General features: G+C 39.1%; 1 protein-coding gene across 3 annotated transcripts in view; it reads left to right on the top strand.

Annotated features, from left to right (window-relative positions):
- LOC144637238 (nuclear pore complex protein Nup133-like) overlaps nucleotides 1-15,997 on the top strand; it is a 241,123-nt gene that overhangs the window by 122,644 nt on the left and 102,482 nt on the right. For all 3 annotated transcript variants that reach the window (XM_078496367.1, XM_078496368.1, XM_078496369.1), the window contains exons 15-16: nucleotides 2,427-2,505; nucleotides 14,988-15,024. In XM_078496367.1, coding sequence (XP_078352493.1) covers nucleotides 2,427-2,505; nucleotides 14,988-15,024 — 116 coding nt within the window. The remainder of the gene's footprint in view (nucleotides 1-2,426; nucleotides 2,506-14,987; nucleotides 15,025-15,997) is intronic.

Here is a 15,997-nt window from a genome sequence, read left to right as displayed (position 1 = left end):
CATTTTGTTCACTAAACAATCCAGTTTCCCTTGGCATTTCTTTAAGACTGAAAACATATTTCTTATGTCAGGACTCTCGACACCGTGGATTTCTTTTAAGTGCTTGCCAATTACTGAGGTTTTGTGTTCATCTATGCACTGATGTAGATGTCGTGTGGTGTAACCCACATAATCAGCATCACACTGATCACATTTAAATGAATAAACAACGCATTGATTGTTCACCAAAGCAGGCTTCTCCTCTTGTAACTTCAGCTTGTTGCCGATCTTAGCACTTGTGTAAACCGGTTGTAGTTCAGTTCCAATTTTCTTCCCAAGATCTTTCAGCTGTTTGCGTACTGCGTCAGCGGATTTCTGATCTTTGAAAGGTAGAGTAATCCGCACGGGTTTGTTTGTTTCTTGGTCAGCCTCAAAGAGGGTTGGGCTACAGAATTGACAAACATTGCAATTGTCGAGTTGACAAGGTTAAGTGGGTACTTGAGCTTTACAAACATCTGTTTGAGTTGTTCACATTCAACTGCAAAAGACTCCTTTGACGATGAGAGATGGTATGCCCGGTTCAGCATGGTTTTCAATAGGGATCTTTTGTAACGTTGATCAACGTGGCTCTGGTAATGAAGGAGTAAGCCAGTATTTGTTGGTTTCCGATAGACGCTCGTTGTTAGTTGGCAGTCTATTTTCTCAATCATCATACCGAGGAACGGCAGCTTGTTGTTCTTGGCAATCTCCATTGTAAACTGTATACATGGATGGCATTCATTTAAGGTAGAGAGGAAGGATGTTGCAGCTGGTACATTGGCCATTGTTGCTAACGTGTTGTACCGTACCGTTTGTTTGCTGAGAAAGCATTCGCTAACAACTGGTTCAACGAAACTCACAACCTTGACATCACGAAATCAGATCTGACCGAACTTTCAACATAAGCCACCAAAGACCAGCTCTTTCAGTTCGAAGGCAGACTGTTCGAGCAAGTTGACGGGGTTGCCATGGGGTCCCCCCTTGGACCTCTTATGGCAAATGCCTTCCTGTGTTCTATTGAGGACAAATTAGAACGTGAGAACAAGTTACCAGGATTTTACAAACAACGAACTGAACTTCAACCTGTTTACACAAGTGCTAAGATCGGCGACAAGCTGAAGCTACAAGAGGAGAAGCCTGCTTTGGTGAACAATCAATGCGTTGTTTATTCATTTAAATGTGATCAGTGTGATGCTGATTATGTGGGTTACACCACAGGACATCTACATCAGCGCATAGATTAACAGATGAACCGGTTTACATATAAAAATACTGTTTGTGTGTGCCGTAAAAATCTTCTAAAGAGAAAAAAACGTTTTCTTTCTTGAATACACATCAGTTTGGAAAATCTGTGGAAAACCAGAACTTTTCAATTCTGTGTTGTTATACTTCTGTGTTCACACAACATGCAAGTCACGCCATCTGTCTGTTCGTGATGAACTATGTTCCTCTGAAATAATTTATATTTGCAAAAAAAATAAGCTTTGGTTAAAAAAAATTTTTTACTAATAAACAACACTTGCTTTGGAACAATTGAAATGTATATTTATTTACGAATTACTTATATTTTATTATTAAGGACAGTGTAAAAAATTTTTGGGGATTTCTCAAGAAAACCCTGTATTCCCAAAGCATTACTACCAACCGAAGCATTTGTTGGTGTGATATCCGTATGGACTTTTTACCAACATATTAAATGTAGATGTAGATGTAGATATAAAGTTGAACTAGAAACCTGAACTTAACAAATAAACTGCTATATCCGACCAGTTCGTTTTACCTATAACTTAAAATGTTCCAATGTTTACAGTGTAACGCGCTCTCTGACAGTAGAAGAAAACTCAACAAGCTGGAAGCTAAATAAAATAATCCTTGACCTTGAAGCCAACTTTAGATGATTTCCTGCCTTCCTGGACTTGAAGTTGCCTTTCCTTGTACCGTGAATGGATTCATTTCACCAAATTAAACAAACTGGACGAACTTCTTCTCAACTTGCGAACTCCTCAACCTTTCAACTTCACTGCACGTGAAATTCACAATTTCGTTTTGAAGTTCGAAATTTGACAACTACATAATGAAATTCTCCCTAAAGTTCGTAGCGAACTTCGCGAATTGCAAACAAACTTCGGAAACCGTTCGTGAAAAGTTTTGTGAAACACAATGTAAAAAAAAAGGAAAAAAATTTACTCAGTCTGCACGGTCTGCACAGTCTGCATGGTCTGCGTTTTATACTGACCGAGTTACAACCAACTGAATTTTTCCTGGTAACAGCCCCAAAAAGATATTTTGGAACCTTTGATAATTTTATTGAGGAGAAGTGATGCACGCTCATATTTAATACCTGCAGCTTAACTGGTTTTGCCGTTTAATTGTAAGTTATCATAATTATTACTTCGCTTTCTTCACAGGGTCATATGAAGACAAACCGCTATTTTTCTCCTTGAAACATGGTATCATCACTATCACTTTAACCGGGGGTGTGATTAGGTGGGTAGAACAATTAATTACTCTTACTGGCTGTATGCTTGCTTTCATAGCAATTAAGTTACAGATTCTGGCATTTAAGGGAAATAGGTAACTTGCTGGAGTACAGTAAACCAGTGAGTAAGAACTTACCGGTAATTTTTTTCAGGAAAATAGCCTAAAAAGGTTCTTACATAAAGAATAATTAACACAAATTTAGGCTATCTAGGTTGTTATTTTCTAGAGAAAAATTTACAAAGCTGCTAATAGAATTTATAGTGGTATTCAGCCTTTTCCTTAACCCTTTAACCGGCAATCGTACAAATGTGTAGGAAAAACACCAGCAGTGATTGAAAAAACTCTAGCTTTTACACATCTGGGCACACGATAGTAATGACTGCTTTTTATGGCAAAGTAATAATTTTCATAGCTTTAAAAGCCAACTAACTGACTACAGCTCTTGATTTCTGTTGCATATGGTTGTTTGTTCAGCAGCAAATCTGAAAATGCCTTTATTTCTACCTAACAGGACAACATCAAAAAACACACATGTTTTTTAATGAAAAAGTAATTCTGACTTCAAAAATATACATTTGCAGCAAACTTCAACCCTATTCCTTTCCGTTCACCAAGGAAATTTCCCATCAATCATTCAGCAGACTCAGCAATTACTATTCGATTAGAGCTATGCTTGGAAACCTGTAATTTCCTCATTGGTGACCGAAAGGGATGCCTGGGAAAAACAGTCATGGCAGCGGCAGAAAGGGCTACCTACCTCTATTCCCTAGTATAATTATTTTTTATAAGTGTCGAGCCACCCAATCCTGCCGGCAAAATGTTGCACCGATTGCATTCTTTTGAAGTCAGAACTCGTCCAAATTGTCTTGGCAGGTCTCGGAATCCACCCACAGAACGGCTAGAGAGACAACTTTACTCATGAACCGCCATCTTTTGATTCGAATATTTTAGGCGTTCCAATCAAGACAAAATCATCTCTCACCTGGCCTGGTGCACGCTACTGGTGATCAGTGCTGTAAATTTCACTTTAAAATGCTGTCCAAAATGAGATTTTGTTAAGATTTGAACACAACTTTGAACTATCAAAGATATTTCTTCTGGAAGACTTCTTTTCTTTTTAAAGTGTATCTTGACGAAAAATAATGAAAAAAACACTGTTGAAAATGGCTTTTTTTAACATGCGCATAACATTTACGGTCTAATAACATAGGCACATTTAGGATTTCTCGACTTTAATAGGGAATACAGTAGTAAACTTCCTAGAGATAATCTTAAACCTATGTACATTCCGTCTCTTGAAAAAAAGCTCACCTAATAAAACGCTGAGGGCCTTTTTTTCACCTGATCACTTTTGCGACCCACAAGATGATGTATTCGTTTTCACCGAAACGTGCATTCTAAAACTCGCTTGTTCTAACTGACATAAAATCAGCTTTTTAACAGTCATAGCTTTGCCGAGATAATACAATCCGTTTTCAAAATAATACTAGATTTTCGATGTAAGACCATCATTTCCTAACCACAAAAACGTTTTTTCTGTGCTTAAACCGTGCCTAGACTGTGCCTGAACTGTGCCCAAACCGTGCCTAAACTGTGCCCAAACCGTGCATAAACTGTGCCTAAACTGTATCAGAATCATGCCTAGACTGAACCAAAACCGTGCCTAAATCGTGCAAGAGAAAATTTCTCAACAAAAGTTCTGGCCCAAAATCAAATTCAGTTGTCAAGACAAACAAGGTTTGTATTTACATTGTGTAACTTTAAAGTAAATTTTTATAATGAAATGAAAAGTGAACAGATTAGAAAACTACATAGAAAGAAGTCAAAAGATACAAATCAATTGCTTACCTTTGCCGCTCGAATAGTACCCTGCCGCTTTCCAAAACCATGTTATTGAAAGCCCTGATTTGTGAAAGCTTTAAGGGCCTGTTAACAAGCAGGTAGGGTAACCCTTACTAGTGCTAGGGTTACCCTAGCAAGAGGGTTAGAAGATAACCCGTGTTTACAAGCAAAAATTCACAGGTAGAGTAACCCTACTACACGGGTCAACTTACACCGGTTACGCTTTAGTTAACCTTGTAAATATAGCATGTAACGGGTAATAATCTAAGCGCCAAAACCGATTTTCGTTTTAGTTGCGCAGTTTTAAACTGTTTATCTGTTCCAGTAAAATCATATTTCAATTTCTAAGCTCATTAACGACCATTAACGTCCCAAGAACAATTTTTTTAATAGTTGGAACGCTTTTGACGGAGAAACTATTAATACTTATGTAATGGAATGACCTCACATATGCCGCGCCAAACATTTTACCACAAACTTTGTTGTAAGAAGCTGTTATTCAAAAATAATTCCATTCCAGTGCAAAAACACAACAAATTGTGAATGAACACGATGTTTCTTAGTCACAATTCGCTGTTTTTGTCGGTATTTTTTAGACATATTTAGCTTCTTGGAGCCAAAATAAAGTTGTCCCGGGAAGGTGAGTTATCCCTAGCACGAACCGAAGTTTGCAGATGTCAATTTCAAAAACAAGAGCGTGTAGGAAATAATTGCCGTATGAAGAAAAAGGGCTACTACCCAACAGCTGACCAGTGTTCAAACAAGTGGAAGCAGCTGAAAAAAAACTTTGTTGAAGTGGTAGATAATAAAAGAGCGACGGAAAGGGGAAGGAAAACATGCAAGTTCTACAACGAGCTCGGAAATATTCTTGGTTTTAAACCTGGTGTTAACCCGGTCGCTACAGCGTCCAATTTTGGACATTGTGAAATAAAAGAAGACAAAAGCAAAGTAAAACATGAAGGCACTGGATTAGAAGAAGGAACGGAGGACCCAAGGCCGACAAAGAAGAGGAAACGGAGTGATAGCGGCCGCCCAAAGGCGTCAAGCGACGCCATCCTGAAACTTATGGAGGAGTGCAAAGAAGAACGAAAGGCAAGTGAAGAGAGGCAATTCGCTTATCTCCAAAAAATTCACAAAGACAAAATAAAAATTTTGTCGGGTCTTTTGGAAATTTTGAAAAAGTGATCTTTTAACGCGACCTAAAATTTATTTGTGCTTCAATTTACCTTGAGTTGGAAGTTTGTGAATTGCATTTGTTGTCGTGTACTGCAAAACTTGAATGACCTTTTGTAAAGTATTTTGAAGAACAAAACCACCTTTGATTGTATTTTTTTATTCAACGGTTTTCATGTATATAAATTAAGGAAAAATATTTTTAAAAGAAAACCTCCTTGGAATGTAATTCTTATTTAACAATTTTCGGTATAAATATTTATGTCCAGAAAAAAAAATTTTCTTTAAAAGAAAACCTTTGTTGAATGTAATTTCTTATTTAACAATTTCCATGCATATAAATTGTGGAAAAATATTTTTGTAAATATAACAACAATTCAATATTGTAATATTGCAGGCTCTTGTACAAATATATCAGCCTTGGATTATACAATCTACAAAAATGGTGTTATTTCACACTTCATACTATAAAAAGCAATAGTAATGATACTGAGTCACAGCCTAAGAAGAATGTTTTTAATTCTATCCCTTTTAAGGGTGGCATTTGTATTGCGTCCACCTTCTTCTTCATTATTATACTCTTCAAAAAAATCATCCCCACACATTAAACAAACATTGTGCAAAGTGCAAGCAACAATGATGACCTTCGCAATGTCATCCAAACTGTCCATTTCAAGGAAATGGAGACGTCGAAAACGCGCCTTTAACAAACCAAATGCCCTTTCAATCACCATTCTTGTACTAGAATGTAGAAAATTGTAGTTACGTTCAGCTTGGGTGAGGTGACCATTATCCCTATAAGGGGTAAGTAGCTAATCTGCTCGATTTTGTTCTATTTGAAAACGTCAACCGCTTTAACCTAAACCGGTTTCGGTTGAAACGGTTGATCCCAATAGAACACAACCTAAATATCTATAACCTTGCAAGTCAAAAATGAAGAAACATCTACGAAAAAAATACCTATGAAACCACGATCCAAATAACAAAATACCAGGTTAAGTCATAAAATAATTATTCTTCCAGGAAAAACTAAACTACCGAAAAACAAAATCATGGGCACATACCGGTAAGTCTGTTGTCTACTTAGAAATTGTTGTGCAGAAACTCTGCTGTTGTGGACACAAATTCTCTCTCATTGTTTTGCGCTGTCCTTTTGAGGTCGCCCCAGAACCGCTCTGCTGAGACATCGCTACCTTCCCACCACAGAAGTCGGAGCAAGTCCCTGTGCTCTTCGGAAATGTAGACCTGAAGAAAGATGGACTCCAGGTCCCACATAAAACCAACTGGCTCTCTGCGAAACCTAAAGATAGAACTCTGGAGAGTGTTTTTTGTTAAGTCTGGTCCCTGGAGAAGGTTCTTGTTTAAAGATTCTCCCTCAAACTCTGCAGCACAGTCAAAAACCACGCAAATTTTTCTCTGTTTCTTTGGGTGGTATATGCCATGATGAGGGATATACCAAACGTTCAGGTAGTGCTGACATGATGGCTTTCATGATCTTCTACATTTGTGCTCTGTTCAGCTCATTCTGCATACCCTTTCTCTATAACACCTTCCATGAAGGCCTCATAGTCTTGTCCTTCAGAAATCTTCCCTTCAATTGCGACAAGTGACAATAAGCCAAGTCTCTGTTGTTTGGCAGGTTTACAGACGAATTGTCGAGAGGATGGGGTAAAACATAATGGCCATCTTCATGCTGTGTAATTCCTTCTTCTTAAATGGCTAGGAATCTCCTGTTCTCTTTCGACAAACCTGGCCCACCAACAGCCCTTTCAGAAAAGTCTTGCTCAAACAGGCTTCACAGGGAGTAGGGGTTTAATCTCTTCCTTTGAGTTGGGGTTTAATAATGAAGCTAAGGTTTTTATTACTGCTGTTGTTAACTTCGTAAGTGACGATACAGTGGCAGGATGCAGCGACTTCTTCTTCTGACATATTGTTTGCAGTTGACTGAGCCAGTGATCCCCAGTCGTAAGAGGGTTTTAACTGCATATGGGTCTTCTTCTTTACCAAATATAACTTCTTTTGGTTTCATAGCCCTGAGGAAGTTACAGCAAAAACAAGACAAATTTCTAAGTCACTTCTATCAGGCATTATTGTTCTTAATTCTTTGAGGACGTGGCCATGCATCTACAACTTCTGGTCTTGAAATTTGGTCTCTCCTTGAGGGGATGTGATCTCTTGAGTAGGGTCTCGTTAGCTCCACTCGAACTTGCTTGTAAATTCATTCCACAGTCAGCCCATTTATCTTTGAAACCAAGATCTCCTCCGTTCCGAGCATTGTGCTGAGAACAAGTTTGGTCTGGACTCCTTTGACTTCTAGTTAGCGGTTGTAACAAAGTTAGTGTCACTTGCATCGTCTAGAAGAGCATAGACCATAACTTGGACTTCTGTGTGGCTCTTATGATGTAGTAACATGGCCGGTACGCTCAAGGAATTTCTCACACCACCACACCAGCCAACAGCACTACACACGTTGCGTTTTGTCTGTTCAACGTGTCTCCTTTCCTCTGCGAGTGGTTTAAGTCTCGTTGTCGGCGTGTGTTTTGGAAACTTACGGCTTTCTTTCGTTAAAATGGCTCATCGTACGAGGCGAGCAACAAACAACAGCACGGCCGCCATGTTGGATGCAACTACTAGTCAGCCTTCATTTTCGTCCCTGTCTACAGTTTCTTCCTCTTCAGTCGTACTTTCTTCACCTCAAGTGGCCACTTCATCCGCCTTCGTTGTTTCTCAGCTCTCTCGGGCTTTTTCACAAGCGTTAGGTGACTTGCTATCTGCTACAGTCTGTAGTTTGGCGGCTCTGCAACAGAATTCTTTGTCGGGGTCTTCAGTTTCGGCAGGAAACATAGCATCGGGCACAACTTCGCCGGGTTCCACTGCAAGTAATCCACCGATATCTCCTCTGTAGGCCTATCCACAGGTAATTCCATCGTGTCCTCTTTTATTTCAACCTACTGCACTTTCGGCAATTTTTCTCTAGCATCTCCATCCGTGTTTGGCTCCCTTGGTGCCTCGAGCGTTGCACCCACGTAGCACCGTATACCTCAGGCCATTCCTTCACACTTCCGTTCTCACCTGGCCCTCAGCTGCATCCACCTCAGTTTTTGAACAGGCCGTTCGTGGTTGACCCGGGTTATTCACCTATCCCCGAGAAGCTGGTGACCAAGATCATGTCGGGGAAGTACATCGACCTCGCCAATTTGCTCGCAGAGAACTTAAAGGCCAGGAGACAGAGCCCCAATCCTATCTTGAAGGCAAACTTCTTGTTTCTTCCTCCAGAAAAATAGTTCAAGAGATAACTGATATTGTGACTTGGGTTGAGGCGTTCACGGTGTACATGTACTCTTGGATCTTCTGCAGTGCTCATCCCTCCAGATGGCAGGACATGACGCAATATAAGCTTCTAATCCTCAAGACGTCACATCAATTCCTTGGCAAGGCCTGGCTTCATTACGACATTGCATTTCGGAAGGATGCAGCTGCATCAGGTTTGGCAGATTGGTCTTGCATGAACCTCGACTTGTACAACTTCCACACCTGTCTGCCTCCACAGTCCCAGACGAGCCAGAGGCCCTCCACTTCAGCTTCATCTTCAAGTTCAGGGGCCTTTTCATCCAATTTTTGCCGATCATGGAATCATGGCACCTGTCTCTGGCCCTTTGGTCAGTGCCAGTTTCGCCACCCCTGTGAAAGATGTGAAGGAGATCACCCACGTGTCAACTGTCCCTTTCTGGCCTCTAAGCCTCACAACCAAGGTGCACGGTCATCAAGCCCACCACGGAGCAAACGCCAGCGGCGTTGAAGTGGTTGCCAGATCGTCCAAGGAGAGGATCGATTATGTAAATAGTGTACAGTCACGTTCAACTTCAGCTCAAAATGTTTCGTTTCCTGTTAATACTGTTGTTTCTTTGGCACCAAATACTTGTTGCGTTGTTGTTTCTTCGACACCAAATACTTGTTGCGTTGGCAAGCCCCCTGTATCAGTTCAGACATCTTCTCCTAGTTCCTTTTCCGTGATGGGTGTTTTACAGCAGGATTTGGTCTCTTCAGCTAGAGTTACCCCAATTGATGCTGTGAAACTTCGGCACAAACTATGTTCTCATCCTGATCAATCCAAAGTGGACTATGTGATTTCAGGTCTCACAAACGGTTTTTGTCTTGGTTTTAACCCTTTGGTTGTGTCTTAAAAGTCTGCAATTCAAAATATGCCTTCAGCGTCACTTCAACCTTCAGTGATCGACCAGTATCTGCTCACAGAACTTGAGAAAGCCGCGTAGCAGGTTTTGTTCTCTATACCTCCTGTTCCAAACCTCCATTTCAGTCGCTTCGGGATTATCTTTAAGAAGTACCAACCTGGAACATGACGGCTTATTTTGGATTTGTCTAGTCCGTTAGGCCATAGTGTCAATGATGGCATTCCAAAAGAACCATTTTCAGTGCAGTACATGAAGGTGGATGATGTTATCGATGGGATCATGTCTTATGGCAGAGGTACACTTATGGCAAAATTTGATGTTGAAAGTGCTTATCATATTATCCCAGTCCATTCCGATGATTGATATTTGCTTGGAATGAAGTGGTGAGGGAAATATTTCATTGATTTGGCACTTCCTTTTGGATTACGATCTGCTCCATTCATTTTTTCTTCCTTTGCGGACTTGTTGGAATGAATCTTCAAACATAATTACAACCTGAACTTTATTTTACACTATTTAGATGACTTCCATACACTGGGTCCTCCCAATTCACCAGTCTGCTAGAACAATATCGATACTTGTGTTCAGTTATTTGAAATTGGAAGGGCCCTCCACTTGTTTGACTGTACTCAGTATTGAGCTGGACTCACTCACACTTTAAGCTCGTCTTCCCCGTGACAAGTTTGATCGCATTGTGGCTCTTCTGGATTCATGGTCTGGAAAACGGCATTGCACTAGGAAAGAGCTGGAATCTCTCATCAGCAATCTCCACACGCATGTAAAGTTATTCCTCAGGGGCGAACCTTTTTGCGGCGGATGATAAACCTATTGTCAGCATTTCAGCGTGATGACCACCCTATGGATTTCCCAGGCACCCAACCTCCATTTAGCGATGCAGTTGTTAATTTCCTCTTAATGCTTCTGGAGAAAAGACCAGGTCATTGGCAAGATTGGCTTCTTCTTTTACGAATTCAACTAGGTCATGGAAAGACACAGCGTTCTCTCTTTTCTTGAGCCTGTCACATGTGGCGACACCACCGTGATCCTGAGTATAGGGCAACTTTGAGGAGATTTCTTGAAGCAACCTTAAAGAGTTTAGCTCTTCCATATGCTGCATAGACTGCATGGCTCCTTCTCAGCGAGTAAGAAAGTCAGAGAAGGGTTGCAAGCTGTGACTATCTCCGGATCCTTCAGTGATCTGAGGCCAATTAGCAAGTCTAGACTTGAGCTTCATCATATCCTTTGTCTGAGTTCCATGCCAAGAACCCCTTAACGACTTCATGAGGTTTACCCGAAGTGTATTTACTAAGAAAGTTGTCCTTTCCTGAATCAACCTTGTTAGCTATCATGCATGGCATCAGGGGCGGATCCAGGATTTTTCAAAGGGGGGTGGCTGTTTACCAATATTTTTGTTTACTATATTGTTTAAGTCACAGTTTTTTATGGGGGAGGGAGAGGGGAGTATCACCCACTAATGTAATACTAACCACTAATGTAATAAATATCAACCACTGATGTAATAAAATGCTAACCACTAATGTAATAACTTTTTAACCTTAAATGTTATAAAAATCATAACCACTAATGTAGTAAATTTGTAACCACTAATGTAATAACTTTGTGACCATTGATGTTACAATCTTAAATCCCAATAACCTTCTAGGGAAATAGAAAAATGTTTGATTTTTGGGAGTTTAAGTTAGCCTGGAGGGGAATCAAAAAAGGTTCGATTTATTGAGTGTTATAGTTATCGGGATTCAACTGTATTTGATTTATAAGATTTAGATGATCATATGGCAAAAAAATCGCAAATCACACAAGAAATGTTTCGGTTGTATTCAACGCCAAAAGGTACCTCACATTCAATTGCCTTTACACTGCCGCTAAGTGTGGAAAAATTAATGTTTACATGAACCCTGGTTGCCTATTCGTGCTGATCCTGTTCAGCTATGTGTCGCCAAAAACTTGAAATGGGTAACTATAAAGTAACAGAATACCACTTTTTTACAAATCCTGGTCTCATTGAGCTGTAGTTATAATGAAAGAAGAAAACCAACAAACATGGCCAGGTATCAAAATGCCAACCCAGTGTTCGTGGACATTTTTCATGAAAATTGTCAACCCTTGTATCAACCTGAGTTTTAATTTGCAAAAAGGGTTACCAGGCAAGAAGAGTTGGCCCAGGTCGGAAAGACTTTTTGGTTAAGCATACAGAGGATTGACTAAAAAACGGTCACCCAAAATCGAATAAATTCTTTTAGGGAGGAAGAGGGAATTCAAGGGAAATTTTGTCGGGAAGAAGAAGACATGGACCCCCATGGAGGCTTTCATAAAATTCAGTTGAATGGGTTCTCATTTCAGCGTCGAGTTTCTGTGTAACAGTGGCCAACATATTTTCTTTCCTGAAGGTAAGCTTTAAAACCAAGTGACTTTCCCTCAAAGCTCAGTTTTTTGTGTGTTTTTGCTACCTTTATAATGAAATAATTTGGATTTTTGGTCACAATTTTCAAACCTGGCGACCATTTAGCTCTGCACTATCAAAGTCGCTGTTGCGTAATGTTTCTACTATTGGACGATTGACGTCAACTGTCCAATGCCGTACCTCCAAAAAATTGTGCTTTTATTCAGAAAGATCAGGCTAGTGGTAACAACATGGGAAAAAGTATGTTCTTCCTTGTTGAACGTGTGTATGTTAAAACATGTTTTTGTCCTTGGGCAAGCATGGGCGACTTACTCTCAACTTGCGTTTACCTATTGCACGGTCATTTACATTGTTGTTGTATTTGATTCAGGCTTTATACAGTTGAATGTAGAACAGTGGATACATGTACCTTCCAATAAAAAGGGACGTTTCAGTTTTCATTCAAAATGCTTCTTCTTTTTACGATTATTGCGACATAACGGTACTTTTCTTAAAGTTTGTTACATAAGTGGTCACCCTGTTATTACATTTGTGGTTAGCATTTTTATTACATTAGTGGTTGATATTTCTTATATTACTGAAAATACTGGAACCAGTATTGATTGCAATCGGTAGAAGACATTTAAAGAAGGTTTTTGAGCCAATTTTTTTTTTACTAAATTTTCGGTGACATCTAGATCTGTTCACCTTCATCAGAGTATGTGAAACCACCCCCCCCCCCCTGGATCTGCCCCTGGGCATGGAAGGCAGCAAGGAATGCCAGTTATTCAAAGTAACTTACACTGAAAACAGGCGGCTCTTGAGATGGCAGCATGCTGGCCCTTTGCTGATTTACAATTATTAATGTGCTTAGCTCTGCTTGCTTCGCTTGCAACTATCTCCTGTAGGGTCGCATCGTGAACTGATCTATTTTCTTCATGAGGAGGAGTCTGCGTTTCGAGATCCTTCAGCTTACATGTACTCCTCACCAAGGGCTTTTTTGCTCATTGTTTCTTGTTTCATGACTATTCTGATGGCTTCCTCTTCAGCATCTGCCAACGCCATATCCTTTTCAAGCTGAAATCTTCTAACATTGGTTTCTTACTCTAAGAACTTCATCTCGACCTTCAACTTTGCTACTTTCACTGCCACATTCAGTCTTCTTGACATAACCAAGGATCTTGATGCCTTTAAAGAGCTAGAAACTCTTGTTTTCTGAGAAACACTCGATTTTGGTAGCTTGTTTCCCTTGCCTAACAGAATCATGCTCTTTCAGACTCTGTCGATTGTGTGAAGTCCCTGGGAAAGCCTCATTCTGTGTTCTGTGTACTTTTTATCACACAGGTCGAAATCATGGTATATGTCATCTTCCTCGTGACGTCCACCTATAACAACTCATTATACACTCGAAGAGCTTCATTAAAATTTTCTTTAATTAAGTCAAGACTATTCCTTTCCTTTTCTAACGTTTGAGAGCCAGGAACAGACTCCAATAGATCGTAAATTTCTTAATTTGTTTTTGAAGCTTAACTTTTAATTCATTTTTCCTTGCTAAATGATGGGATTTCCTTTGTCCATCAAATCGTCCGTGGCCCTGGGGTCCATGCATTTACGGAGGATCATATTGCATACCATGATCACCACGTTCTAAAAAGTTGACTTCAGTGTCTCGCTTTTCAGTTGCATAGAGAATGTAAAAATGTAATAACTAAATGTCTATAAACTTGTAAGTAAAGAACAAAGAAATCTCTTACAAATGAAATACCCCGGTACCTATGAAACCAACTTAGGTATTATATGAAAGCAGAACTATCCATTTTGTAATACATCAACTGCAGTCACGTCCTTGTAGATTAGCTGTGAGAATCAATAACAATTAAACTTAAAATTTTTTGATCTGACCATTTCAACGTGCATGCATTTGTATGCAAATTTCTTGGGTCCACCAACTCGCTTCAAATGTGTTCAAAAACTATGAATGAAAGGCAATACAATTAAGAAAGGCAAAAATAATATTAAGGGACAAGGATTTTATTCAAGAAAATGCTTCATTTGTAATAGTTGTGTACTTCATCGTAGAAATTGAGCTGATTTTGTATGTCAGATTAAAAACAAATCAACATCTAAAATGACAATTACCAAACTTGAGCATTCCTGTAAGCCTGCAATACTCCATTTAAACTTTTCAATTCTGTTGAATTTTGAAGCAAGATTTTGCATTAATTTTGTCTTCTAAAAATCTATTACATGCACATGTGGTTCTAAAAATGCCCTCAATTCTGTATTATGTTTTGTGTTCTGCATGTACATGTATAAAAGGAAATTGCGAAAAAGAAATTCACCCGAAATGCGTGAATTTTGTTTTACATTCTCCCGAATTTTTGCTCCATTTTTCCCATGAACTTGCGAGCAAAAATTCGCAAAAGTACACAGCACTTGAGCAAAAGTCAGTTCGGGAAAACAAAGGACGATATTTCCTCGTATTTTAGTTTCCTTAATGACATTTCATGATATTTCACAATCATGAAAAGAAAATTCGCAAGCCGCTTAACGGCACTTCGGTAGCATTTGAGTTAAGTTTATCATGCGATTGATACGATTGGCCAGTCATGTTACTTATACGTTGTTCGTAACTGGGCGATAAAGTGAATGTTGTAAACTTCTGAATAATAAATTGACTGTATACAATGCACAGCAAAGACGATATATACACACACAAAAGATACAGTGTAGCAGAGTGTTTGGCTTTGGGATTTTTGTACTGACTTCCGAAGCAAGCTCGCAATCGTACAATAACTTGCCATTTTATAAAGACTACTAGCTCCGTTCTTTGGAACTTATTAATTAACTTCTTGTATTTTGCGTGTTTTGTGTCACAGTGAAGAGATGGATACTTCAAGGTTACAGTCATCAGAGGTTAGTGAATCCCAGTTATAATATCCTTGTAAAAGCCCTTGGGGTACTTATTTCAAATTTTTAGGTTTTCCCTTTTCAATCTCTATGATTTTCTGTCAGGTTTACTTTAGGCAAAAAAACCTGGAGTAATATCATCTTTTGTTATTTCATACAATGTACATTGGCTCTGACTCTATGGGTATGCTAATTAATTATGAGGAGGGGTCCTAAATCAAGGAAATACATTACAAAGGAAGATTCAAAAGTAGAAAAGCCTGCATGGTTGCCTGACTCATTTACGGTATAAAGTTTTCAAATTCTAAATTACTGAGATACACAACACAACACATGCAACAATAAAACCTTTTTTTACTTTTTCGTAGCTACTTGCATAGAACAGGACAATTTAGAAAAGGAAAAACATAGATACTGGCTTTGCTAGGTTGCCAGCTTAGAAGTTGACACACACAAACACAGACACGTACGAAAAAAAAAAAAACACAACTGCATGTAAACTATAACTACAACTATGGCATTGATGGAGTCAAATATTTTTAAAACATTTTACTGAATTGATCAACAACTTAGGAGAACTGTTAAACACTAGTGTACTAGTGAAGTGCGGAGCCTTAAATAAATTCTCAGGAGCCCTGGAGCTTGCCTTTTTTAGGTCAGAGCCCTGGAGCACTGAACCCCTTTGGGACCCTGGTTTGTGTTTCTTTACATGGTGACAGCTTGCCTATACATGTAAATATTCAAATTTTTTCACTTATTGGCTTTATCAAATGAAATAGAAATATTTTTGCATTGTTAAAGTTTGTTTTATGCCGTTTTTTTGCAAAGCAAGCAGTTCTATAAGTCTAGGTTTTACAATTATTTACACAAAGCATGCAACTTGGGTACTGCCTCTGGAATGTAGCTGAAAAAATACATTTCCTGATTTGCTTTCATCAAGCTCTCGGTCCTCAAAAGGACAGTCTTCGAACAAATAGTC

Source organism: Oculina patagonica, chromosome 13 (assembly GCF_052425735.1).
Source record: "Oculina patagonica isolate OP01 chromosome 13, crgOcupat, whole genome shotgun sequence".
Taxonomy (NCBI): domain Eukaryota; kingdom Metazoa; phylum Cnidaria; class Anthozoa; order Scleractinia; family Oculinidae; genus Oculina; species Oculina patagonica.
This window is presented reverse-complemented; position numbering and strand designations above follow the sequence as displayed.